General features: G+C 40.4%; 1 protein-coding gene across 1 annotated transcript; it reads left to right on the plus strand.

Moving 5' to 3' along the window:
• The first annotated feature begins 10,121 nt into the window (after positions 1-10,121).
• CRABP1 (cellular retinoic acid binding protein 1) lies at positions 10,122-24,219 on the plus strand. Its single transcript, XM_042803927.1, has 4 exons — positions 10,122-10,355; positions 10,905-11,083; positions 13,771-13,884; positions 23,892-24,219. Exons 1-4 carry the CDS (start codon positions 10,286-10,288, stop codon positions 23,940-23,942), a joined length of 414 nt encoding a protein of 137 aa, XP_042659861.1. The 5' UTR covers positions 10,122-10,285; the 3' UTR covers positions 23,943-24,219.
• Positions 24,220-26,145: the final 1,926 nt, after the last annotated feature.

Below are 26,145 nucleotides of genomic sequence, written 5' to 3' on the forward strand. Positions count from 1 at the left end.
ATTAAGGTCTGCTTTAACAGCAGAAAATCCCTTCTACGGGATGGTGAACCTTGTTTTTTGTGCCTATAATTGTTCTAATGAGATAATGTAAATGTTTCATTATTATGTCCATGATGCTTAGCCCATTTCCCAAAGGGAAATATTGTTTCTGGAACTGGGATATCTCAAAATCGCAAGCAGCAAGGTGGTGTTCTTTTGCAGAGAGGTTTGCTGATGTCACTTGAGAAGCAAACCTCTCACATGAATAACAGTGGACAAAGATTATTGTAGCTGGTGTCACAATCTGTCCTTGTGCACCTTGCCAGGAGAACACCATTCCCTTGTGACTGAAACAAAGTGCTGAATCTTTTCCAGTTCTTAGTTCCCTCCAATGCTCCTACCCCTCAGTTTCTCTCTTTGCAGGTACAGCTCCATAGCTGGCACCTGGTAGCAGAGGTATTTGGTAACCCACAGGCTGATTGCCTAAGCAACTGTGCCACCTATGCCACACCTGTGCTATACCCATGCCACAGTCTACTAAAATCCATAGTGTAGCAAGTCCTTAATAGACAGTGAGTCCAGATTCCTGGAGCACAAGCTCCCAAATAGAGTTTAGTTGCCTTGATGTTTACCAATCTTTCCCTCTTGTTTTAGATCATAGACAGCCCCCCCCGCCCAATCTTGTTTCTGACAGTGGAACATCTCTTTGTTGAGGAAAGTGACCTCCATTACTAAACCTTCTCTCTCTCGAAGTTGGTTATTCTAAGTCTTTTCATTACTACTGCTCTGGCAGTAGATTACCGAATTTAAGAAGCAAAACTAAAAAAAAATTAGAGAGAGTCCATTCAAAGTCAGTGGTATTATGGGCAGAACCCCTTCTGTTCCAGAAAGGAAGATGCATTCAGCTTAGTGGCTTTCTGTCATACCTCATTAAGCAAAATCAAAATTAATCAATATACTACAATTTCTTCATTTCCAGCTGGGATAATCTGAAGTTATGTCTCTGACATATGGGCTCCATTTCTCTTTCAAAATTCTGCTTAGGCTTGTAGCCTTCATTTTAGCAGAGATTCAACAGCCTGGGTCCCAGATACATACATTGATTTGTTTGTGCCAAGAAAATATCATTCACAATTATTTATGAATGACAAAATGTAGACAGAATTACATCTATAGCATCTGGCATAATGGGGACTTTAATCTTGGGAGGGCCTTTTTAATGCAATATTGAAAAACAATGCATAGTTGAAAGAGATCAGTGTTGTCTGTGTTCACAGGCCCTTTTATGATTTAGGTCTGGCTGTTTACATGGAACTATTGAATTTTTCTTTTGGGTGTAGACTTAGCATTGCTTTTAAAATGTGCACGTAATAACATTTCGTCTTTTATAAACTATCTGCCCAGACACAAACACTCTAAATGATAGAATAAACAATGCCTTTTTTTTTTTTTTTTTTTTTTTTCCCCTCTTATAAAGGGAGCATCTCTTGTATGGGTTGGAAAGCCATAGCCATCCGACACTGGTGGCAGAAATTGAGTTCAGATGAGGAGAGTGCTCTTTATTCAGTGACCCACATCTATTAATGGTAAAAAGGAAGCGTTTAGCTTTTTGCTCTAAAATCTGTGGTTTGGGATTACTGTTTAGATTTCTGAAATGGAAAGATGTTGAAGCTCTTTGCAAAATAAACTGATATTACGTTAAAATAAAAATTGAAACATCCCTGCAGCTTCACTGTGGCCCCTTTTCCTTTCACCTCTGTTCTGAAAAGTAGAGAGATTACATCAGCACAACCAAGTTTAAAGTTTAGCAATTCCCCCTTCATAGTGTATGTATATAATAAAATTTCTGTTGTTTGTATGACAGCTTTTATGAAAATACCCTCCTGAAATTCAGTTGTACTATTTCACTAAGCCTTACTTTGAGAGTTGCTATCTTGAAATTACTTGACATAATACCCTGCCCTTCTCCCATGTTTTTCCTGTTAGCATTATTGATGGAAGATGCTCATAGGAAACTGCTCAAGGCTGAATGCATCTGGGTTACAGATGAAGAGCTACATGTGGGTGCAGTGACATGAAGCAGGCTCTGCACTAGGTGGTGCTGATGGGAGAAAATACAGCTTCTCTTAATACTCCAGTAAATTTGCTGCTATTATCTTTAAAGTAAAAGGTGTTCAAAGATATTTTGATATGTGCAGAATAGATTTCTTAGTTTCTTAGATGTTGAACGGGGTCTTCTGAGGAAGGTGCTCTTGAGAAAAATAAGACAAATTCTGTAGGAAGTGACTTGTGTTATTGGGTTGCATGAATGTAAAAATATCTGCTGTTCCTAAGGGACTGAAGCCCCTAGTAGTATGCGCCTGTATCTTGGCCAGAATTTCTGCTTTTCCAGGACATATTATATGAAGATCCCTCAACCTGATTTAAAACATCAGACTTTTTATGTCTTACCTAAAGAAAAAGGAAATTAATTTTCAAAAATATGTACTTCAATCATAAGCACTTTTGAAAATCACATGGATCCTGAACTATAAATTTAGAAGCCTAAATAAAGCATCTTCTTTTGAGAGTTTTGTTCATAGTTTCCAAATCTGATTGCTTTCAGCTATTAATCAAAGCACGTATGAGGTATGTAAGTAAAACTATTGCAATTCATAGAGGTGCTGAGTACTCCTCTCCTTTTGCTGACATCAGTGGGTCTTCAAATTATTATTAATTCTGAAAACTGAGGTTCTTTTATTTAGATACCTCATTATATAGTTTGCTACAAGTTTCAGCATCCAAGTTTGAAAATTGTGGCCATAATCACTTAGGTCCCTAGAGATGACCCCTCTAATCTTAGTTGACAAGGAAGTAGCTTGAGTTATCTTGATGCTTTCCAGATAATATTTAGACAAAGAATGTCTGCATTGTTCCTTTTCAGTCTGAAATCTGCAGATCTAGTACTAGGGAGGAAGCCTGGAAAACAATGACCTCCTTGTCAGAGACTCTGGTTTCAGTTGGGAACGGTCACTTGGCCCGTTTAGTTAATAAGCCCCAGAAACCTTCTGAATTTGAAAGAGCAAAGGATGTTAGTTTAGAAGGTCAGAGGGTTAACAATGGAAGGAGCAGTTTTACTCAAGGTCATTTTCTGAGCAAAGCTTAGCAGGACAAAACAAAGATGGGAGAAGGACTGATAGGAGGTGGAACACCTATGGCTTACGTATTTCTAGACCTCATCTTCCGACGGTATAAATTGCCATATCTTCACTGGAACAGGTAGTATTATAGTTGTTTATATAGGTAAGGTCTAACTCTAAACCCTTAGACTTCTTATTGCTTTGAAATAGGCTGATGAAAAACCTTTCAAAAACGTTTGGAATTTGAAATTGAATTAACGGATGAGATCCCTATTTCCTGGTTCTAATTTATGTGGAATGCTAAATACTCTGTTTTGTTAGGAAAGGGAAAATGAATTTTTTTCATCTTCTTTTTGTCTGCCAGATGTAGTGGAAGGCTTTTGAATTTAGCATATACACAAAGGTCAGGGCACCAGAGTAAAACCTAGGATTGTGCAAACGGCACGGCCTCTATAGCTTCAGGACATGGCCCTGTTGGGAGTTTAGTCTGGACCTAAATGAGAATATATTCCTTTGAATTCACTCATTCTTCTTCTGGACATTTGGAAAAAATAACATGGTCCTCTATCCCTGGAGACGAAGATCCTGTAAGAGTCTCCAATGACCGTGCATCAGCTTGGTCCATCTGCCTGAGTAAGTCAATCTTAATAGACCTGCATTTTCTTCAGAGAAGAGCTGACACAGTTTGATTACTTTTATATTGACAGCTATGGATTTATTGATGCCTTTTGTTCAAGCAAATGAGAATTGTAGAGTTCCTGAAACCCTCTGTGAAAACCCCTGATTTCTAATGTCATGATAAATAATCTTAATGAAAAAGAAACAACTTTTCTGCATTAGTGATTATGGGGAGTGTTTCCGATTTAACAACCAAACTTCAGCAATATCACAACCTGAAGTATCAAAGCAAGTCTGTGTAACATGTAGAGCACTGCTCTCACCTCTCTAGCGTTGTTCAGTTATTTGTGGTGACTACATAGCGAAACTACCAGATATAGCTCAAAGAAAAGGCTGGGTTTTAAGAGGTGCTTTATCAACATCTCTGTCCCTTGCCTGACTCAAGTGCACGTTTGGAGACATCTATTAAATACATCATATGAGGTATTTATTTAAAAGCCTCTAACAGGGGAACAGCAACTTCATTCCTTACTGTTGGGCATACCTATGAAAGCTTATTTGGCTTGGAAATGGCTTGATTTTATTTTCTGTAGATTTATGTAGACCAGTGTGTCCCAACCTTGGGAGCCCAGAAAGGTTCTGGCTCAGATCCTCTGCTCTCCTAGCCTAGTCCTTCCCTTCGTGACTTTACTGCTTAAAGAGTTGTTCATTATCTTGCCTGAAGCGAAGGTATTGGGCTGAAGTGAGGCGTCCCCAGAATTAATTGGATCAGTCTGAATAGACTATTTCATTTAGTTTCCTTCTGCAAAGTATAAGCTGGAGAAAGAAAGAAGGAGTCTAGAATCTTATTTGCTAGTTTGTCCAAAATCTATTGGGATTCTCCAGGATCTTCTTAATTCAGAAAGCCATCCTTGATTCACAGATCCACAGAAAATCCATTAAGACGTGTGTGAGGCTCTCACAGCGGATGACTTTCACCCCCAGGCCATTCTCAACTGTCATTAATTCTGAAATTCAATAAATTTTTCCTTTTCTTTCTGAAGTACATTATTTTACCCAATAAAACATAAAGCTCTGTTTAATCATGTGAATAGATTTTTCCCTGATCATACAAGACTGTGTTTTAAAATTGGCAGATTGTTAATGTTGCTTCAAAACTGTTACTTTCTGTCATGTTGCTTTATCAGAACGAAAGGGGCTTGGGGAGTGGTAACTCCCTTTCAGCTGCCAAGCCACATGCAGAATCTGACTTTTGGGAGACAGGAACTGTTCAAGGCAGCTGGTAATAGCTGGACAGTTTGGACAGAGGGTAATGCCACTTACATTCCTAACTCAATGCTCAAATTCTGTGCATGTATGTTAGAAGGTCCAGATACTAAAAATCTGGTTTGGATGTTGGTTATTCAGTATGATCCTCCTGCACAACTATTTAGCAGTCTGTAAGTGGTTTTCCAAAGCAGTGATCTAAACTGATTTATATTACAGACAGAATATTAGTCTGACTGAGTGGTCTTGATTTTCCTCTCCACTGGTATTTGTGGGTTTATGCTGGTACCAGCCCAGGAAAACACACCCATGAGCACCCCTAAAACACAGTTCATAGTGATTATGTTACTAGCATTGCTACTATGCGTTGCTGGATCAGGATCAAATTGCTCAGCAGTCTCCAGAATTAATGCCCAAGTGAAAAGACAATCAAACTCCCTTTGCTTTCAGAGTAAGAATAGCAAATTATACTTTGGTTTAGAAAACAATTCTCAATCTTATTGTATTCTCTTAGTAGTTCAGAAAAGAAGATGGAAAGAACAGGCAGCCAGCTTAAAGCCTGACTGTGGAAGATGACACAGATCAATTAGTTCCCCTTGAAAGTGAATATTTAAGGGAAGGAATAAAGATGATAATACTTATTTTTCTTAATGAACGTAAAACTGGCAAATGCTTTACTGTTCACCTCCAACAATGCTAGAATTCATTTACTTTCCTATTAGTTAGGTCTCAAAAACCAAAAGCATAACATGGGACTGGAAATCCTTCTAGCATTTTAGCTTGGGAATAGAGGCTATTCTTTCAACTTAATGAGAGTGAAGTAGAAGATACAAGGCAAGACTGCAGAAATACCGTTTGCTCTGCATACATTCGTGTTACATTTCACCTATTGTCATGCTAGAGGCCCATTGTAAATTAATTTGGCAGATAAATTTACGATGGCAATTTGCCTTCCAGTTGTATAATTTATTCATGTCAGAAATAATTTATTATATTCTCCCTTAAACCAATCTTTTTTTTTCCTAGGGTACCACCTTAGTAAATAAAATTTATTGTTTACACTGAGCCTTGTGTGACTTCACAGTGGTCAGTCAATAACCTCAAGGGGATAGTTTTGGTCACATTACTGGTCACTTATTTGGATGGATGATGGAGTACCCTGGTCCCATCTGTACATATATTACTTTCTTTTGTCTTAGGGGCACTGTTGGAAAGATTAATTATGTCCATCTGCAGGGAAGGATCAGCCTTAGGGGATTCAGGTAAATAAAATAAATGCCAAGGGAAAAAACTGCTGAGGGGGATGTTCTGAAAATCAAACTGGCTTTCATGATATTAATGAGGAAATTACATACAGAGGGAGATTGAAAGAAAAGTAAAACTGCCTTTTAGTGTGGGTTATTTCAGCATGACCTGATAAGCATCTCCTCTTGCTGCTGTGTGAGGATAAGCATCTGTGAAGAGGGTTAAAGTCCATGGGCAGTATTCACAGCTAATATAAATCAATATAGCTTTCTGATTTCAGTGGAACTACCTTCACTTTATAACAGTAAAGATTTGAGACATATCTGCCACAGTGATATTATTTCTGTCTTTCGGGTGATACAAGACATTCAGTAAACTGGTCCTAATTCACATTCTGTCGCCTCTTAAATTTTTTTATTATGACAGTGCTATATTCATAGAATCATAGAATGGTTTGGGTTGGAAGAGACCTTAAAGTTCCAATCCCCTGCCACAGGCAGGGACACCTTCTACCAGCCCAGGTTGCTCAAAGCCCCGTCCAATCTGGCCTGGAACACTTCCAGGGTGGGGGCAGCCACAGCTGCTCTGGGCACCCCGTGCCAGGGTCGTTATGGGTCTTACCTCCCACCTCTGTTTTCCTTTCCCTTAAGCTTCTTTCCATATTTTCTTCCTTATCTTTTTCTTCCCTTTCCTCCGAAAAGTTCAGTGTGTGAATGAATGTAATAGCATTAGGCTGATATGACCAGAGCTTGTAAAATAGAAACTCAGCTCTTACTGAATTTTTTATCCTTATGATTATATGTATAATTAATTGGTGTAACTAGTACATAAGCCATATGAAATTTGTTGCCATTTAAGTTACATCTCACTCTGTTGCCTTATCAGTCTATGTGGGGATTTGTATTTCACAATGCAATGGGATTACAATCCACAATATTTTCATTAAACACAAAATGGAAAAACAAAAAGAACATTTTTCTCACTGAGCTTTAGCTGTCTTAAGGGACTGGAATATAAAAGTTATTTTGCTTTTAAACTTTTGTTGGAGTAAAGTTAGGTTCCTTATGAGTTTGGGGTTCAACTCCTGCTGACTTTTAAATTAATTAGTAAAGCCAGAGAAACATGAGGGCATATTTTTGAGATAGAGACAGAAAACATAACTGATCTAAAAGGAAAGGGAAGAAGCATGCAGAAAGGATACAAAGAAAAATGTAAATCAAAGGGCAAGAAGGGAATGGCTGTCGGTGATCAATTCAACTACTGTGTGTACATTAAGAACTACTGGTGGGAAGGAAGACATTGGCTCTGGAAATGCACGTGCCTGTCTCCAGGCTGTGCTAGCAGCAGTGGCCTCAGTCTCAAAGAGGGACAATTCCTTCTGTGGTTGACCTTCGAGGTCTAGTTCTGAACAGTTGGTGAGTCAGCAGTATGCAGTGCTTGAAGGAAACTGACTCTATGTATAAATAAGGTGTGAATATGTACACACTGCCAGACAGAGACAGTTAGACACCCTAGAGTGTATCCAGGGTTTTGTTTTAGAAACTGTACTGCATAGATGGATCGGTACCTCACAGTCTTTAGATAAGATTATAATTAAAATAAAAATGTAATTTGATATCTACATCTTTGGGATGAATAGCTCAATGTACTGCCATTGCAGAAGAGGCTTTATTGCCTGAAGACCCTGGTTCCTTTTAGCTTGCCACACTTTCTACCTGAAGGGTATTCTGAGGGCTGTCTCCTGGTCTTCATGAATTAAGTCAATGGCCACAGTCCAACACCTAGAAAACAAGTCCTGCATCTTAGAAACACTCTCACAGCTAGCATCTACTGGAATAGTTCTTGATCGTATCAGTGGTGCAGCAAATGAAAGAATAAATGTGGAACTTAAATGGCCCTGTAAAGAATAAGTTGTCCCCCCTCAAAATCTTCTGGACCAATTTATTTTCTCAAACAGAGATAGGTGGTTTATGCTGCACATACTTATTATCATGGATAGCTAAGGACTTTGTCCTGCAAAGAGTGAGCTATATCACTTCCACTGGGCTCCATATATACATATTCTGCAGGACTCTGGAAGCAAGCCTGGATCATGGTAGTACATTTTCAGTTGTGCAACTGGGAATTTGAATCTGAGGGACTGAAAAGGGGTTTTCTTCACTGTTTCATAGCTATACACAGATTTGGTATGGGTTGGTTGGGCCTGAAACCTTTTATTCGTAAGACTTGAACCTAGCTGCAATAGGGAAATGATTTGTGTGGCTGTTGTTTGTTTTATGTTGGTTTTTTTTTTTTCTCAAGTGTTTTGTTTGTTTGGGAGTTCTTTTGAGGAGATTGGAAATGTTTAAACAAAGTATTTCAGATGGGGATTAATTCTTTTGTCATTTACTAAAAACTGAAGAATGCTTTGTGCCCTTTTTTTTTTTTTTGTTTGGTTTTGTTTTGTTTTGTTTTGTTTTAAACAAAAACAAAACCAAAAAACCCCAAACAAACTCAGTTATTCAAAACAGATATTCCTCACTGAAATTTTAATTTCCTGAAAAAAAAACACATTCTCCATCAAAATATTTCAGTTAAAGAACTATGCCAGGTCTCCAGATTGTCCTTCTGAAACAACAGAAGAAAAAAATCAGTAGAAAAAGAGTGACTATCAACAGACAAATATTTGGCTCTGATCTATGCCTCTTACTCAGGTAAAATTCTTCCTGGGCTAAGAACTGAGAGCAAATTTCAGCATATAGGAACTGAAGAGTTCTGCCTAACATATGGCTAAAGTACCTCCCATATCTATACATTTTCCAGGAGTGAACACATTTTATACATACCTCAAGTAACTGACTGGTTCGTTTTACAGAGTGAGTCTAACAAGTGAAGAGTGGTTGTGAACGTACCATGAAGCTGGCTCAGCAAAGGTTTTCCTATAATTAAAATACATCTGGTTCTGTTCTGAGTGGGAAATCACAGACCTCTGAATGTTCTGAGTATTTCCTTATGCACAACAGCAGCAGAAAAACTCCATATGCCTTAACCCATCAAATTCTGTTCCCTTTAATCATGTGGATAAATCAGCTGCAATAAGGAACTTTAATCTAGTATCTTTGACCTGAAACTGAGGGCTTCTAAGCAAAGATGATGGAAATGGTCATGGAAAGTCTGAAAGGCACGGAGCAGTTCTCAAATCTTTAGCACACTAGTGTTAATGTAAATAAGTGTGAAATAGCTTGATGTGCTTCTCCATAAAAGCTTGTGACTGCCGTGGGCACCGCTCTTTCTGATGCAGTAGGAATACCTTTAGGTTCCACAGCTATATCCTCCAACTGCCAGAAGTACCACAGAGCAATGAGGGAGTGTGCGGCAATGACTGGGGAACGGAATAGACATTGTATATGTCCTTGCCATCACCCTTCTCAAAGGGGCAGACTTGGATCAGAGGGCACTGTCAGCTTCCTTACAGCAGTCTCGTACTGTGGGAAGGGCTGTGCTCCCTGGCACCTCTCGGGCCTGGTGGCCATCCAGATGAGCAGTGCCAGGGGCAGGTCCGTTGGCTGGGAGGCCTGTGCATGCAGGGAGCGCGGGGGCGAGGGTGTAATATGGTCCTGTGCCTCGGCCCTGCCCTGGTGGGGATCAATCCAGCATGAGCCCAGAGAGGCTGCTCTTATTTGGATTGCCTTCTCCCTTCCCTGCCTGCTTCTGGGACCTTTCAGCAAGTCATCAACGTCCACCCCAGCTGCGGGATAAGTGACAATCGGGCTCTCCTTCCTGTGAAGGCACTGGAGGCAGCTGGCCGGCTGCAGGGCAGGCAGGGAGTGACGGATGGAGGATTGGAAGGATGGATGGATGGGTGGATGGATGGATGGGTGGCTGGCTGGCTGGCTGGCAGGGAGGGGGCCGGCTGGCTGGCGGCGCGGTGCGGGCCCCGGGGGAAGGGGTGGGGGGCCGGGTGGGTGTGCCCCGCGCTCCCCGCCGCCGCCGCGGCCCGCCCCGCTCACAAGGTGCCTGAGCCGGAGAGAGAGCAGCAGCGCCGCGTCCTCGCCGCCGTCCGCAGCGCCCGCCCCGCCATGCCCAACTTCGCCGGCACTTGGAAGATGAGGAGCAGCGAGAATTTCGACGAGCTCCTCAAAGCGCTGGGTGAGGCGCGGGGGAGCCCGGCGGCGGGCAAGCCGGGGCTGCGTCCCCCGCGGGAGGGGGACGCGGGGCGAGGCGGGGGGGCGGGCTGCAGCCGGAGCCGCGCTCCGGTGGCCGGTGCCTCCAGGGCCAGGCACCCGGGAGAGCTCCGTGCGCCGACCGCGGGCAGCAGAGCCTCCCGCCGGTGCGGGGGAAAGCCGGGAGCCCTGCCCGTGGAAGCGCGATCGCAGAGCCGGCGCGGTGAGAGCCTCACCTGCGAACGCCGCTGGTCCTGTCCCGGGGATGCAGGGTGCGGCGGGCCCGGCGGCTCCTGCCACGCTCTGCCGTGGGGATCCTTGCAAGACCTCGCGTTTGGCATCTGTGCAGACCTGCCGGCGAGCCGCCTCTCTCTGCCGCGCTGGGGCTGTGCGGGGCTTTGTCGTGGGGCTACGCGCGGTACCCCGGGTCGCTCCGGCCTCTCGCCTCCTCCGCCCCGATCTGGTGGTGCTGGGCGAGCTGAGCCCGGGGCACGGCGGGCGACTTCAGGCTCTGCTTCCTCCCCGCTTCGCCCAGGTGTCAATGCCATGCTCAGGAAGGTGGCGGTCGCTGCTGCCTCCAAACCCCACGTGGAGATCCGCCAGGACGGGGACCAGTTCTACATCAAAACTTCCACCACTGTCCGCACCACTGAGATCAACTTTAAAATCGGGGAGAGCTTTGAGGAGGAGACGGTGGATGGACGAAAGTGCAGGGTAGGAGGAGAGCTGATGTGTGTGTGTGTTATCAAGTTCTTTTTAGATGGGACAAACACATCTGCTGCTGGTGTCCCCAGACAGTGGCATTGCTGCCCTCCACCCTCTTCTTCCCAGAAACACTCTTTTGGGGTTCTTGGTGGTCATCGCTCCTCTTGTCCCTCATCCAGCGTTCTCCCTCTTGCAGGGTAAAGTGGAATCTGAAGGCAGCAGAGCATGGCAGGTCCCAAAGGCAGAGTTTGAGTACCTGCTTGCCAGCTCCTTAACCGGCTGGGGTTTCTCCAGCTATTTTTGCTTCCCTCTCCTCTGGAGACCTCAGCTGCAGTGGAAGCTCTCCCTAGCCTCTGTCCCTGCTGGGAACATGGGGAACGGTGGAACAAGAGAGACCTCAAGAGTCAGGACTTAGCGCACAAACCTGACATAACTTTTTTCCTAAACTGAATCAGCTGAGTTCACATGCAGGACCGGAGACTGTCGGTAGTTTGGGGCTGAAATCCTCTTTCATTCCCTTGCAAGTGCACGTCTCCAGTTTGCTGATCAGATAAGTCTTTAACAGTGTAAGACAGACTTTCAGCTAGTGTTATACCAGCCATAATTACACCATCTCCTTGTGCAGAAGTGCATTAGAGGGCGTTCACTGGAGTGTTTTGGGCTTGATTCTGTGTGTGAGCCCCTGCTCCTCTACCTTTGTAACCACTTCTAGGGCCATGGAGGGGGCTTTAAGTCAGCAGCGTCTGACGCCAATGTCTCACTGGTATAGATACATGGGATCTGGGGCATTGGAAAAGCGGGCTGTCATCGTAACTGCCATTTGAAAAAAGTTACCAAAGTCATGGGTTGATTATCCTTTCCTCAGGCACTTTACTCTCACACGTACAAGAGAAGTATATATAAAACACTTAAAGACGTATGAATAGAGAGTATCAGTTTGTAGTCTCAAATGAGAATACAGTTTTAAAAAGTTTCTAGGATGGTGAAATAATCTACTTTGCAAAATATGATCTCTGCTAATTCTTGGGCCAGCTTCTGAGACCATTTGCACCACTGAAAATTCAGAACTTTCTCTGTTGTAATTGCTGTGAATTTAAATTTATGAAAAAGGTAGGCAAACTCTAGGAATCGGTGAACATTCAGAACATCCACTTGATCTCCAGGATGAGTTATCACATATTTAACAGTTTGTCCAGGAAATGTTGCTGGCTTTGTTAATTTATCTTGTTCGGCAAAAGTAGTATTTTAGTGTCTTCATGCATAATGCATATACAATAAATGTGACCCACTTTCTAGAGAAGGATTTATTGCTGCAGATGGAAAAACAATAATTACGGCTGTAAGCTATGAAAGTTGGAAAAATCTGAAAGAAATGTGTTTTGTGAAGTAGTAAATTTTTTCCGTGTGTTGTGAAATTATTTATAGTCCACTCTCAGGAGTAAGTTGTACTGCTGTGTGCGTATAACCAAGATGTGGCCACAGAGCAGAAACTGACAGATAATAAAATAATACTTCAGAATGTAATTTGCAATATCTGGCAAAATTGCTGACTGGTGATACATTTTTATATATTTTATGGGCTGGAGGGTTTTGTTCTGCCAACTAACTTGCTCCATTGTTCATGCAGACAAAGAGCAAGTCATATGTAGTTGTACTGCAAGGCATAGCTTCTATATCTGTCATTTAGAATGGCTTGTTGGCTTAAAAAAACTAGTGTTTTGAAAAAATATTTCTAAAGTAAAAGCTAATTTTAAACCAAAGTAAAGTTTTTTTCCCTTGGAAAGTCTGGGAAGTGTTAACTTGAATTTATGTATACATATGCGCACACACACACATATATGTATGTGTATATAATCACAGCCTAATGAATGTCTCCCATGTGCTAGTTATAAAGCGATTACTTGCATGTTCATTATAGGGTATCCTCTGCACAGCTGTTCCATTGCAGAACGAAAAGCAACAGAGTCAGGGCTTGCCTGTTTGTGAAAGCTAAACACAGTCCTATTTTTTTTTTTTTTATTTTTCAGTGGTTTCATAGTCATTATTGAAATGCCTGGAAAAATGCTCAAGGGTATTTCAATTTCCAGACCCACAATCCTTGAAAAAGTAATATCGCAAACACTAGCATTCTTACAAAGTTTCTTTAATTTAGTTGTGATTTATTCTAGTTTGTCAGCACAATAAGTGTTTAATATACAGTTAACTTGGCACAGGTTGTAAGTGACAAATACTGCATTATTTATGACCACAACATGATAACATGCAATTCTTTATGATTTTACACTAAGGGGACTCTGTAGTGATAAATAAAATGTCAGCTCAAACTGCATGTGTACAAAGGTGCTTGGGAATGCAGACACTACTTTATCACATGTTTCTAAATTATACTTTTCAACATCAAGCATTTTATGAAAACTGGGTGGCTTTTTAATATGTAAACAAATGCAGAGTTACACTGAAAAGACACATTTACTGTTGCTTTGTTATTAATATATACCTATTTCCAAAATGCTCCCTCACACCTTAATTTTGATTTTACCACTTTTCACTGATGTCTTTTTCTCTTTGCCTTTACCTATCTATGTGTTGCTCATTTACTGCAGCAATTATTTTCACTACTGCTCATTGTTGTCTCTCTGCCTCATGCTGCTGGGGAATATAATTAATGTTATTCCTAATGGTTTTCTTGCCTGCAGAGTTTGGCCACTTGGGAGAATGAAAACAAGATCTATTGCAAACAAACTCTTATTGAAGGAGATGGCCCCAAAACATACTGGACTCGAGAATTAGCTAATGATGAGCTGATTTTGGTAAGAAGCTTGAACCCACCCAATATATGCATGCACCATATTAACAGATTTTTGTTACCATGCAGTATGAGTTACTGTTTTTCCTTACTTAAATCCACCTGGAAAACTACCATTTTCATAATCCTTTACAGTACAATTCATACATCCCTTTTTTTGCTTTCTTTTTAAATATTTATTTTAAGAACCAATTAAGATATATGCAGGTTCTCACCTACATTTTATTGCTATAACTTTTGCCATACTTTACTGGTAGAATAATCGCAAGTGGGCCACTTCTGCTCCGTAAATTCACACCACCACCAAAGAATTTGCTTGATTTATTGCAGATTTTCACTGGTGAAAGGGAGATCAAGGCATTTGACCTCATCTCTGGAGAACCTCCTTTTTTTAGCCATGTGCATAAAATGTTGCTTCTTATCCACAATCACATGGTGTATAGCAGGAAAGATGTGGTATATTAGCATACTCTCATCTCATTCTGTTTATGAAAAACATATAATTCCTGCCCCATCTCTGCCACCTTCCCCAATTCCTTGATCAACTCTGAATCTAGTTCAGAATTGCCTTCATGAGTTTCTCAGGAATACACCTATTAGCACATTTGCTGTCAGCCAACATCCCCCCAAGTCCTGTGTGACCCTCCATATGGCAACAGGGTTGCTGTAGCCATTCTGAGCAGCACCTCAGCAACTGCCTCACCATTTACACCATTAATCATGTGTAGTTTATTTATTTCTATTGTACTTATTTCTGTTAGAGTTGAGTTGTCTTCACTGAATCTTTTCTCAGTAGTCCCTCCACGTTAATGAAATAATATCCAGAACTAGATAAAGACACAGCTTCTCTGAGTGACAAGGAGCACAGTTCAGCTTGGGTTCAGAATCATTTTATTGCACGTTCTTACTAGTGAATTCTGGATAAATAGTTGATTAGACTGTTACGCCTCATCAATTTGGGCATGGAAGACAGGCTGCTGGAGTGACAGGTAAGAAAACATCAAAGCAGGGAGGTTTTATTTCAGACTATCACGCTAACTAAACCTCTGAACTTTAAAAAGCAAACAGTTTCTCCAGTGTTTCTCCAAGGCAGTTGGAGCTCTGTTTTTAAGATTGCATCTGAAACTAAAATAGGACCCAAACCTAACCAAATATAAACAAAAAGTTTTTAAGGTGTTAATATTATTCCAGACATCTTGGAACTGTTCACCTACCCCTTATGAGAAGGTGTATGCTGTTAGTGAAATCACACTGGTTTCTGTTGAATGAATACTCCAATTCTGGATAATTTCTTTTGATTCAACCACTGGAATTCTTTGTATTATCAAAGAAATTTAGGAGGCAAATTACTTTGATCTCTGCTACACATCTTTATATATAAATCAGTGGACAAAATATATTCTCAGCTATAATTTTTCCAGCATTCTTACAATACATATCTGTAGTTTATTATTTAAGCAACAAAGTAGTGAGGCAGCTGTTAAACAAAGTGAACTGCTCCAAGCAAAGCAAGAAAACCAGTCATAATACAAATGCCTCCTGCAGTCAGCAATGTGAACTTACCCTGCTGGGAAAGAAAAATGAGATTGGTTAAGAAACCAGAGCAATTCAGAGATTATAAAGCCATCTAACCTTTTTTTCTTGTATCATACAGTCTGTTGAGCTTTTCTGAATTAATTATTTTTCAAATTAGGATATAAATTAGAAAAACCTCCTTCTTATTAAAATATTTCCACTTATAGGAACTCAATCACAACTTTTGATAAGTTGTTTTACTGGTTAATTTCCTTGCCGTTAAAATATACACATTATTTCTAATCTGTATATGTCTAGATTCAACTTCCAGTCATTACATATTGTGTAGAAAATAATCTAACTAATATGCCTGAAGTTTGTTATTGCAAATACTTCTATTAACAACACCGATCAAGCCACCTCTTGGAAGAACCTTCTCATTGTTAAGTTAAACCATTAGAAAACCTTGAACCTTTCAATATAATGCAAGCTTTCCTTGAATCATTCTTTCAGTGCTTCTACAACCCCCTCCAATTTATCAATTTCCTTCCTAAACTATGAACAGCAGAACCACACATACTGTTTTGCTAGAAATCATAATATCATTTGATGTAGTGGTGACTTCATCTCCCTGCTCTTATCCGAAATTATTCTGATTTATATGCAAAGACTTTGTTAACTCTTCTGTGAGAACTCGTGCTCAGCTGATCATGATCCCAAATAATTTTTCTGGTTTCTGATTCCCCAGACCGATCCCCTTCCCCTCTCCTGCAAGTTGGGACTATGATCATTGTTTGTAATGTACGATTTTATTGTGGCCATTATGAAAACATAGTGTTTGCTTCCAAGTGATCCAGATCATTCTCTTTGTCTTTTACTATTTAGTATGATACGCAGTTCCATTCTCCTACCTCTTTTCTGGAGCATAATGGCCTTTTTCGCTTTATGGAATATTAGGGCATTACTTGCTCCTCAGGACAAAGATTTTCAAGCCCCTCATAGCATCTGATGTAACTGAAGGTACAAATTTTTTAAATACATCTGTCAACGTGTTCAAAATCTTCTCATACCCTAAAGCTCAACAGCAAGGTGTTTCTGGGAGTGATGGTGGTGAGTGTGAGGTCTCTGGTCCTTTGGAGAAGTTAAGATGGCCAAAATTAGCCCTTCTGAGAGGCAACAAAAGATTGTACTGTTTGAAGGAAGACAGAAGATGGTAAGGGAAGCTACATTTTCTTGTCTGTGGCCCCTAATTTTAGAAGCCTATAATATTCCCTTGAGACCATTATTTGGCCTTTAAAAGCTAAACTACCTGAAGGGATTGGCTGAGGTGTGTTCCTCAGCTATAATAGAGAGCAAAGTGGAAATAGGAGCTCTTAGTGAGAAGACCCTGTGATTTCTTTTGATCTCTTGCCTCTCAACTATGCTTGGGTTTTTCATCACTCCAGTGAAGAAAAATTGAACCTAGATTGTTTTATCTTATTCTTGGAAATTTTCCTTGGATCTGAGTCTGCAAACCCCTACTTACATCTTACTTCTTCAAAACTAAGATCACAGTGAGAAGAAGAGATCTTTCTGTGTCTTCTCCTTTCTTTCTTCGTCCATCCTCCCAGCTTTGTTAAGGTCTTTTAGGACCTGAAATTCATTCTCATTCAGTTTTGCTGCCCGTATCACTTCAAACATTTAACAATTCCCATCTTCACACTTCTCAAACCTCCCTACTTACCTAAGAAATATTTTCTGTTCCTTTACTCCTTCTGGTGTGCTTTGGTAAGCTTTCCCTATTTCCATTCTGGCAAAGCGTCTTAAGTAAGTGGAAGGAAACCACATACTTGTGAACTTCTAGATGTCTGCAGCTGGGAGCTATCTTTATGGGGCAGAGCCTGTGATGTAGCAGTTTAGGAACTTTGCAAGGCTGATACCTATTCTCACAGTCTCTGCTCCTCTTTCTCTATCCAAATAAATCTTTCAAGTCTTGAGTCTCCTTCTTAGCTATTACATGCATTTGCAGAAGAAATAAAGAAAACTCATACCCCCATTGGAAGGAGTTGCAAGGAGGAATCTAAACTGTGTTAGACTGAGACATGAATGGAAAAAAGGCTTGGGGCAACAGGCAGGGGGTAAGGAATGAGTTTTACTCTGCTAAAACTGGCTGCATAAATGTTGGAGCTTTGCCACATAATTTTCATTTAATATGCTACATTACTTAGGGGGTCCATTTGATTGTAACATTTTCCTAGTGGTAGAATATATTTTTCTCCCCAACACAGCATGTTAAATAAAATGCATTTATTATCATATATAATAAAAAAAAATTCAGTGTTGAATTGTCGTAACTACCACAGAGCTAAAATAGAAAACATATTATTGTATAATTATCAATCTTTTTTGCATCCTGGCAGAAGAATTCCTTATGTTCTTCAAAAATATGCTCTTGGAGCAATATGATGGTCTTCCATGTCACATCATGTCCTCTTCTACACAGATGCTGGAAACAAACTAGTTAGCAAAGGTTTTCTTTACCTTCAGGTACTGGTTAACTTTGCCTTTATTTCTCCTTGGCTCCCTGCAGCATGGAGAATTACATTACTCCTATTAGTAGCATAAATAATTTTTGGCTCATACAATGGCAGATGTAGGTCTAAAGTCCTGTTAGAAAAAGAGTCCTTTCATCTGAGTGAGGGAAGAAGGATCAAGCTCTGCTTTATAAAAAAGGTGCTGTGAATGTGTTAGAGCTTTGCAACTGCTTTCATTGGTGCTGTTTATTTTAACTCATCTGATATACTTTCTGGGATTTCAGTGCTGCATTTTTAGAAGTACTGAACAGTGTAGGTAAAAAAAATTACATGAAATATGCAAGCAGGGGAGGGTGAAAAGGATAGATCCACGTGAAATGAAAGTCCACACTTGTTTGTCTTGACTATCTTTAGATTATATTGTATTGTACTTTAAGACTCTAATGCATGCAGAGAGTCAAAATATCTGTATTTACAACTCCACATTCATAAACTATACTTATGTTAGCACTTGAGCAATCAAGGTCAGAATATAACACAAAAATATGTATTTTCTTTACTTGTCTGAAAATTAAGGTCTGGGATTAAGTCTATTGTAATATGCTTTTTCTTCCCTATTATACTCTAGAATGTTTTTGCTGTTGCTGTGTGTTTTTGTCAGGGACTTTAATGAGCTATCAATCACTTATGTAAGTCAGAAGAACAAAAGGTCTGCTTTTTACAAAATTAAAGGATGCTGCTTCCAAATGTTAGCTATTCAAATGAGAAACATTTATATTCAAACTTTATCTGCATTGCTGGTTTCATGGCGGCTCATGCCTCTATAGGTTTTAGTTTAATTTGTAACACACAAACATTTTCAAGTGGATGATTACTGAAGAGTGGCTTTAAAAACAGCCTCAGACCACATTTTACACAGTTCATGTATCACACAGGGGTTCTCAGAATCAATTATAGCAAGGGTCAAAGATCAGAACATTAGGGGGGTTTCAGGCATGGTTTCTATTCTGCATGCCCTCCCCAGAAAAATCATGCTGTAGTTGATTAAAACTGCTGAACTGTAGAGCCTAGACGAGTGAGTGAACATTTTTTAAATTATATTGCTGGCTTCTAAAATTAAACATACTAGGTGAGAAGGGTCAATGCAGATTTGGAAAGATACTTTGCAGCCAAATGCTGAGATTTGTGATGTGCTTAAGCCTTGTATCGAACAGTGTTAAACTACCTGAGTGTTTAACTTTTCTACAGTTTTTGGAGAGTGATCTTAAATGAAATGAGATATCAAAAGGAGGGTCTACCCAAACTGAGGTCAGTGGAGGGTTTTGCTGCTGAGCTCACTAAAGCAGCCTTGATAAAAGTTCGGAAGCCTGTAATAAAGCATACATATGTGCTGCATGGACCTAATGCTTTAATTTATTATTTGGCACAAGCAGATTTACAAGGGGGCTTAGGGATATGCAGCCCCTGGTCACTAGTACAGCCCGGTCTGGGTCACATCCCAAACACATAAGCAGAAAAGGAAGCCAAATCCATTTGCATCTTGGGTGCATCTGACCCTGTATATAGCCTCTTCGAATATCTGTTGTCACTTTGATGTGTGCTGTGTACTGGCTTTCAAGACTGCTAGTGGGAGATACCATCGTCTCATGTTCTTACCACTGTCATTCATTTGCTGCATGACTCTGAGGAGACTGTATAATAGAGCAGTTATCAAACACAAATACCAAAATTTAGGTACCTTGATAAATGACCTGATTTTGCATGGTCCTATCAATTGATATCGTATAGAAAGTGAGGTTGTACATTGGTGATTTGCTATTAATATCCAAGTTTGAAAGTGGGGGCTGCACCTTCTGTGACTACGGCCCCATAACGATCAACACCTTTCATAAAACATTATGGGAGTCAGGAGGATGAAGGAAATATGCAGTATGCCATTATTGTGAAGATTTATATCTTTATTCTAGGTAACATGGAAGTTTGCATGTGGACAAAACATTTTCTGAGGATTAATTTAAGTAATATCTTCTCTTCTCCATTTGTTTGCTGATGTATTCTGTCTTCCTTTTGCAAGTTGCCTCTGCAGGTTGGTCAGTCATAAGCAGATAACGGGGGATTTTTGCATACACTGGCAGAAGTGATCTTTCCCGGGTGATTGCTTCAATGACAGTCTTCCTAATTACACTGTGTGCTCCACTTATCACAAAGGATCCTCAGCAAATGTTTATAAAGAAGGCCTTCAAAAAGCAGATTTACTCATACAATAATATATTACTGCCCTGTAATTCTCTTTTAATCTCTAATGATGTCAGTGGTCATCAGATTTTGAGTGAACCGAGAGAGGTCAATTTATTGGATTATCCCCCTGCGCAGGGCTTTGTTTGCAGTGTGCTTTGGACTCTTAGCTACAGATTATGACAAGCTAAGTGAAGAAAACAATTCTGCAATTTGCAGTCATTGCACATTTAAAATCCTATTTTAGATTTAGATAGAAGCCTTGCCTTGTAGCATTTTGTAAGTGGGACCTTTGCAAACTGGTGAGAAGGTGGCATTTGAAAATCCTGCATCTTCTCATTAGATCTGAATTGCAGTTTGGTAGTGTTGCACTTTTTTTTAGTTGCTCTGGTGAAACCTCACCACCAAATAGCTAGGATCGCTCTCTCTCTTTCTTTTTATTAGGAAGTTCTACTCCTTTGGGACATGGAAATCTTTACAGTCTGCTAGCTCTGACAGGAACTAGACTTCTTTCCAATCTATAATTAGAACCATAGACACTACACTGCTTCATCCCACTCCTCAATACAAGGATTTAGGTGTGATAGAGGAGTAACAGCCTTTGATTTGGATCTTCCCCTGAGTTTGGACCCAGCTGTACATTAAATGTTTCTGTGAGGAACCACAAGAAAAGGAATGCAGCAAGTTTGAACACATTCCTCTTTGCTTTGGTTAGCAACATTTAGTGGAGTTTTATCAACAGTGCTAGTAAGTTACAATAAGATACAGAAAAACCTTTTACATAAGTCCACATTTAAACCATGTACATAACCATGGCAATCAAAGCCATTTATTTATGTGCTTCAGTATGAAATTAGGTTGCTCATCTGAATGGGTATAAGGTATAAAATCTAAGCGCTAAAAAAGTGCAGCATATTCCTGAAACAGGTCAGAGGCCACATAACATAAGCTGGGTCTTCAAGGAAAGGATGCCTGTCTGCTTGAGAAGTTCCCAGTGGCTACATGGTACTCCAGAGTTATTGTAATTGGGCTTTGCATTAATTTTATCTCTTTATGATCTAGATTTAAAGATATGACTGTATTAAATTATAGTGGTTTTCCAGACTGAGAGACTGGTGTGTTGCAGGGAATTACAATCCTCTTGTATAGCAACTGATTAAGACTACTATGTATTTGGGCTCCCAGGTATGTCCGTGTTTTCTGCACTTAATTGTTATCCTGACAGAGCAATTTGAATGCAGTCCTTTGCCTGTGCTTTTCAAGAGTCCATCAGTCCAGCTGGAGTAGCTGTTGGAAGTGCAAAACAAACATCCATTGCCCTTTTTCACAAGTGTGTCAAGTTGTGACTCTGTGAGTACACAACAGTCAGTCTGTGTGTACACACAAGTGGACTTGCTGCTTCTGCAGTGCATTCTGGATGCACCCGTATTACTGAGCCTTCCTGGAAAGTTACTATTTCTTCTTGCTTCCTCCACAAAATTTTAGCTTTATTGTCACACTCCCTCCTGTGGGTCTTGCAAGGAAGCTGCCAATCAGACTACACTGATGTCTTATGAGCAGGTTCTGCCCAGGAGCACAGTCTCAGAACTGGACACTAGAATTTCAGACACTCAGACCTACAGTGGTTCCCTAGGAGAGACTTGCAGTATAGATCACATCGATTTCAATCTACTCTTCCCTGCAGTGTTCCCTCTCAATACAACTGCTGACCTGTTGTGAGAATAACTGCTGTTGCACAGGTTTAGGGGAAGGAGTTTGTCTCTTAATTTCCCTGGAAGAATAGACATAAATTTACTAGGGAGGTTACAAGAGTTTGGCAAACTGCTGCTGCAGCCTTTTTCATTAGAACTGGCTGATGCGGCACCCACTCACATCACAAGATGTGGCTGCATAGCTGTGCAGCTCCAATTGTCAGACTGGGACATTGCCAGCTCTTGAAGAACACTACACAAAGACAGTTTTACTATTATTTATGATTTGTGTTGAAATAACAGTGGGGGACCCAAACTTCACCGTACTTAGAAGTGCCTGAGTGTACCATAGAAATACAATCACTGTCACAGTGACCCTCCAGTCTCCACAGACATCCTCAAGCCCTGGACAGTCTTGACTCAGACTTGCTTCCTCTGGCAAAGCTCCTGCCAAAATAATTTTGCCTTTGTGTATAATTTTGGAAATGTTGATGGAAGCCATAGTAAGAGTATTTGCAGCTGGTGTTGTGGGCAGTAGAGAACTAACTATATGCATCCTTTAACGTTTGTTTTCAGACATTTTCATATATAAGCTAAAAATGCATATAAAGATTGATATGATAAGCTCTTTATATGCATAAAAACAAAGCTTATATCTCCAAAATTCTAACAGATTTCTCCTCAATAAAGTGAAAAAAATATAAGCTAGAGTCAATTTTAGAGCCAAATCCTTTGAAAGAGCTGTTGGCCAGAACAGGTGTAGAAAGCATTAAGACGAATGAAGTCCAGCTAAAATTTCATAACACACTGGCGTAGGTCTTAATTATATTTTTCAGTGAGACCTTGGCAGTTACTACAGCCAAACGTCCCACCTCACAACTTGTTAGTGGTGAGCTCAAAACTGTCTATCAGTGTAGCTGAACATGAAGTTTTTTGCAGTTGGTATTTCCTTGCTCATGCACCCATTATTTCTTTTATGTTTAATTGCTTGGTTAGATTTTAGCCTTCCAGACCTGAAAGTACATATAAACACTTCGGGGTTTAGGTGGCTTTCTCAGGCAGCTGTCACAATCACTGTCCTGCCTAAGTGTCCTAATAATATGTTCTGCAATATTGCTGTGGTAGAATTGCCTTTTAAGTGCAGAACTACAGAGCGATTTTAAACCCACAGGCTTTCAGATGCGTATCTGAAACTGTTTCAGTCAATGGTACACCGCCATATAACACCAACTCTAAGTATATGGAAAATCAAGGTACTCTGAGGTACTGAATCTGGTATAACAAAAGGGACGATCATGGGACATAGTCTGTAATAAGTCAGTGACTTTCAGATGTAGAGTGACCAAACATTTGGGAGATCTTATAGACGTTTAGTCATGTGCAATGAGTTTGATCTCCACAACATTTTTCTCCACTATGTGCCCTCATTTCAGACCCTTACCACAGTTAACAAATCCACTGGTGAAGGTCACAGTATCCTGAAGGAAGGTTACGACTAACACTTTCCACAGTACTCCTTGGGAGAGAGGGTTCTGGCATACCTACCATGGTGTGTCAACATCTTGCAGCAGCATTATGTTTACATGTTATAGGTATACATTCTCCTGCTCTTTAGCATTGCTCCACTGACTTCATTTGAACTATTCTGATTTATACCTGCAAATATCAAAGAATACCTTTTGAACATGTCATCTGCATTTCATCCTCAGCATTTCCAGTTCAAAGTGCTGCAACTGTTTCTAAATATAACAACAGTACATTCCAAATTCTCTTTCTTTTCTCATGTTTATTTATAAATGCATGCCAAGAAACTATAGAAAAAGGGAATTTCTACATCATTTATCATTCTGACAAAATTCATCGTGCCTTGAAAAAAAGGTCAGTTACATTGCATTCCTCTTCCGAAATGACTCCTTTCTTTACTCTCATCTGTCAAAAGACAGAGGAAAATGTATTTCCGCCGTAGAACTAGCTACTATAGTAAAAATAACAGTAAAAAATGGTGTTAAATGTTTGCTGGTTCCATCTCTTCTGATTCATGTCTATTTCTTTTCCAGACCTTTGGTGCTGATGATGTTGTGTGCACAAGAATTTATGTAAGAGAGTAAAACCATCAATTTACTTGTCATCTGGGATGAAGTGGAGAACTGTGAAAATCCCCAGTATAATGAGTATCTGTGTGTGCTGTTACTAATGCGGTGTTGTATGTGACCGTGTGTGTTATATCTGAACCCATATCCTCTGTTAAGTGTATTTTGCTTTCATTTTTCATCGCAGACACTATTACTTTCCACTCTTATGCCATCATTTTTCGTGTCTGATTTGTATTTTGTAGTTGTCACTTGCTATGGTTTCATCAGTTATTAAACTTATTGGGCATAACTCTCAGCTGTTTTGGGGTGTTTTTAATAGAAAACCCAGCAGTGCTTTGGTTAGGACTGAAACACTTTTAACCCTCTGTTGAAGTCAGTGTGTGATTTCACTGCTGTTGGCTAGCACTTTGCTGTCAGGGAACACCTCTTAGGACAACACAAAGTGCTGGAGAGCAAGGCCTTTTGTGGAGCTGCACTCTGCTCTCTCAAACCTAGAGTTCTGCTTCTTGCCTTCTTTCTGTCCTGTCTCCTTGGGAGAGCTGTAGAGGAACAATTCCTGTATTCTGTGATTGCTGGGACTGTGATTCGGTAGAACCAGACAAGACAAGGAGACATCTTTACTGTCCTTCCTGCTACATCTCTGAAGAATGCCCAAACTTTCCCTGTTGAGACAGTCATTATCCAAGTACAAAACCCAGCTGTATCTACAGGACAAATAACATTGTGATCATTACTTATATTGTCATCACACCCGAGCACCTCAGGCCTGATAATAGAGCCAGCAGAATCTGACAGACTCTACTTGTTTGGGCCATAAAAAGATAAGGCTGAGGAAAGCCGCTTTTCTCCTACCTTCTCACCTGTGACAGAGTCAACCTCCAATGGCTTCAATCCCTCTCAGTGTTACAGCTCTCATTTCTGGTGACTCAAAATTTAATTCTTTGAACAACTAAGTATTTAACAAACCAGGGCCATAGTTCAAGAATGAAAGAAATACCAAATTTAATGTATTTATTCTGGCTCAGAGTTCTGGCCACAGCACTATCAAGTATTAGATTAAAGCTGAACAGACATTCCTCTAATGAACCAGAAACTTTTATGTTCTTCAGCCTTGGAAATATCTGAAGATTGGGACTAGGAGCACTACTTATTTCAGTGCAATATCAAGGCTTATCTGACCAACTTTCAGATAATCAGATATTGAAGTATTTCCGATATTCTGCAAGAATAATTTATCTGCCTCACATCACCCAATCATAGAAGATTTTTAAGAGGTTCAGCATCAGCTGAGTATACACCCTATTCACTGGACTGTGCTCAATATTCAGAATGGAAAAGTAGGTCCAAATCTTGATTGTCTTGGGACATCCATGGGAAACAAATTACTTTGTCTCTTCATCACTCACACAGCTATGCAGAGGAATCCCCTTTGATAGGATTGTCAAACTGCTATGGAGAAATCAGCCATCTCTTCTATATATCGCAGTGTGAGCTACAGCAGCACAACAAGAAAGAAACATACAGTGTTTTCTGTCTCCGACATTCTGACAGGTCACACTTTCTTTCTCTACCATCAGCACTCAAGATACAATATTGCAGTTGAAAAGGGGGATCTTTTCCTTCCACACTCTAACCTTAAGCCAAACCCTGCTTTCAAGACCTTGGTTCAGTTGGTGCCAATTAAATACACTGCAAGTTAGCTCACATTGAAACATGGGCTGCAATTAGTTCATTGTGGTTTGAATGCAGCTGTAGCTGCCCCCCGGTAAGAATGAAACCATGAGGGGGAATGACAATGATCTATCTTTATTTTCTACCTTCTTTTAAGATTCAAATTATAATAGTTGGGTGTTTTTTTCCAGACAAATTCCATTTCAGGAGTATCTGGACCTGCTTGTGCAATCAGCTGTGCCAAAGGGACTCCATAAGAAGTGCCAGGCTGAGCTAGCTCAAAGCTTCTCAGTGATGCAGACAAAACTGTGTCTTGCCACATCAAGGCTGAGAAGTAAATAGCACTGTGTTGCAGGATATGCTGGCACATGCCATATCCTACAGCAGCAGGAGGCCACCAACACTGTAGAGTGCTTTGCCTCCACCTCCCAGAAGGTGGGTGGTGGATGTGGGGGCTGGAACAAGCCGATGAGACAAGTAGTAGAGCCAAAGCCAGTAGGTAGCAGGGCTGTTTTGCCATTATAGTAGAAAGTTACTCTTAGCAATT

Source organism: Tyto alba, unplaced genomic scaffold (assembly GCF_018691265.1).
Source record: "Tyto alba isolate M040663 unplaced genomic scaffold, T.alba_DEE_v4.0 Super-Scaffold_41, whole genome shotgun sequence".
NCBI classification, from domain to species: Eukaryota; Metazoa; Chordata; class Aves; order Strigiformes; family Tytonidae; genus Tyto; species Tyto alba.

Coding starts and splice junctions, on each gene's coding strand:
- CRABP1 (XM_042803927.1), top strand. CDS start 10,286: ATGCCCAACTTCGCCGGCACTTGGAAGATGAGGAGCAGCGAGAATTTC. Junction 10,356..10,904: donor CGAGCTCCTCAAAGCGCTGG/GTGAGGCGCGGG, acceptor CGCTTCGCCCAG/GTGTCAATGCCATGCTCAGG. Junction 11,084..13,770: donor TGGATGGACGAAAGTGCAGG/GTAGGAGGAGAG, acceptor TCTTGCCTGCAG/AGTTTGGCCACTTGGGAGAA.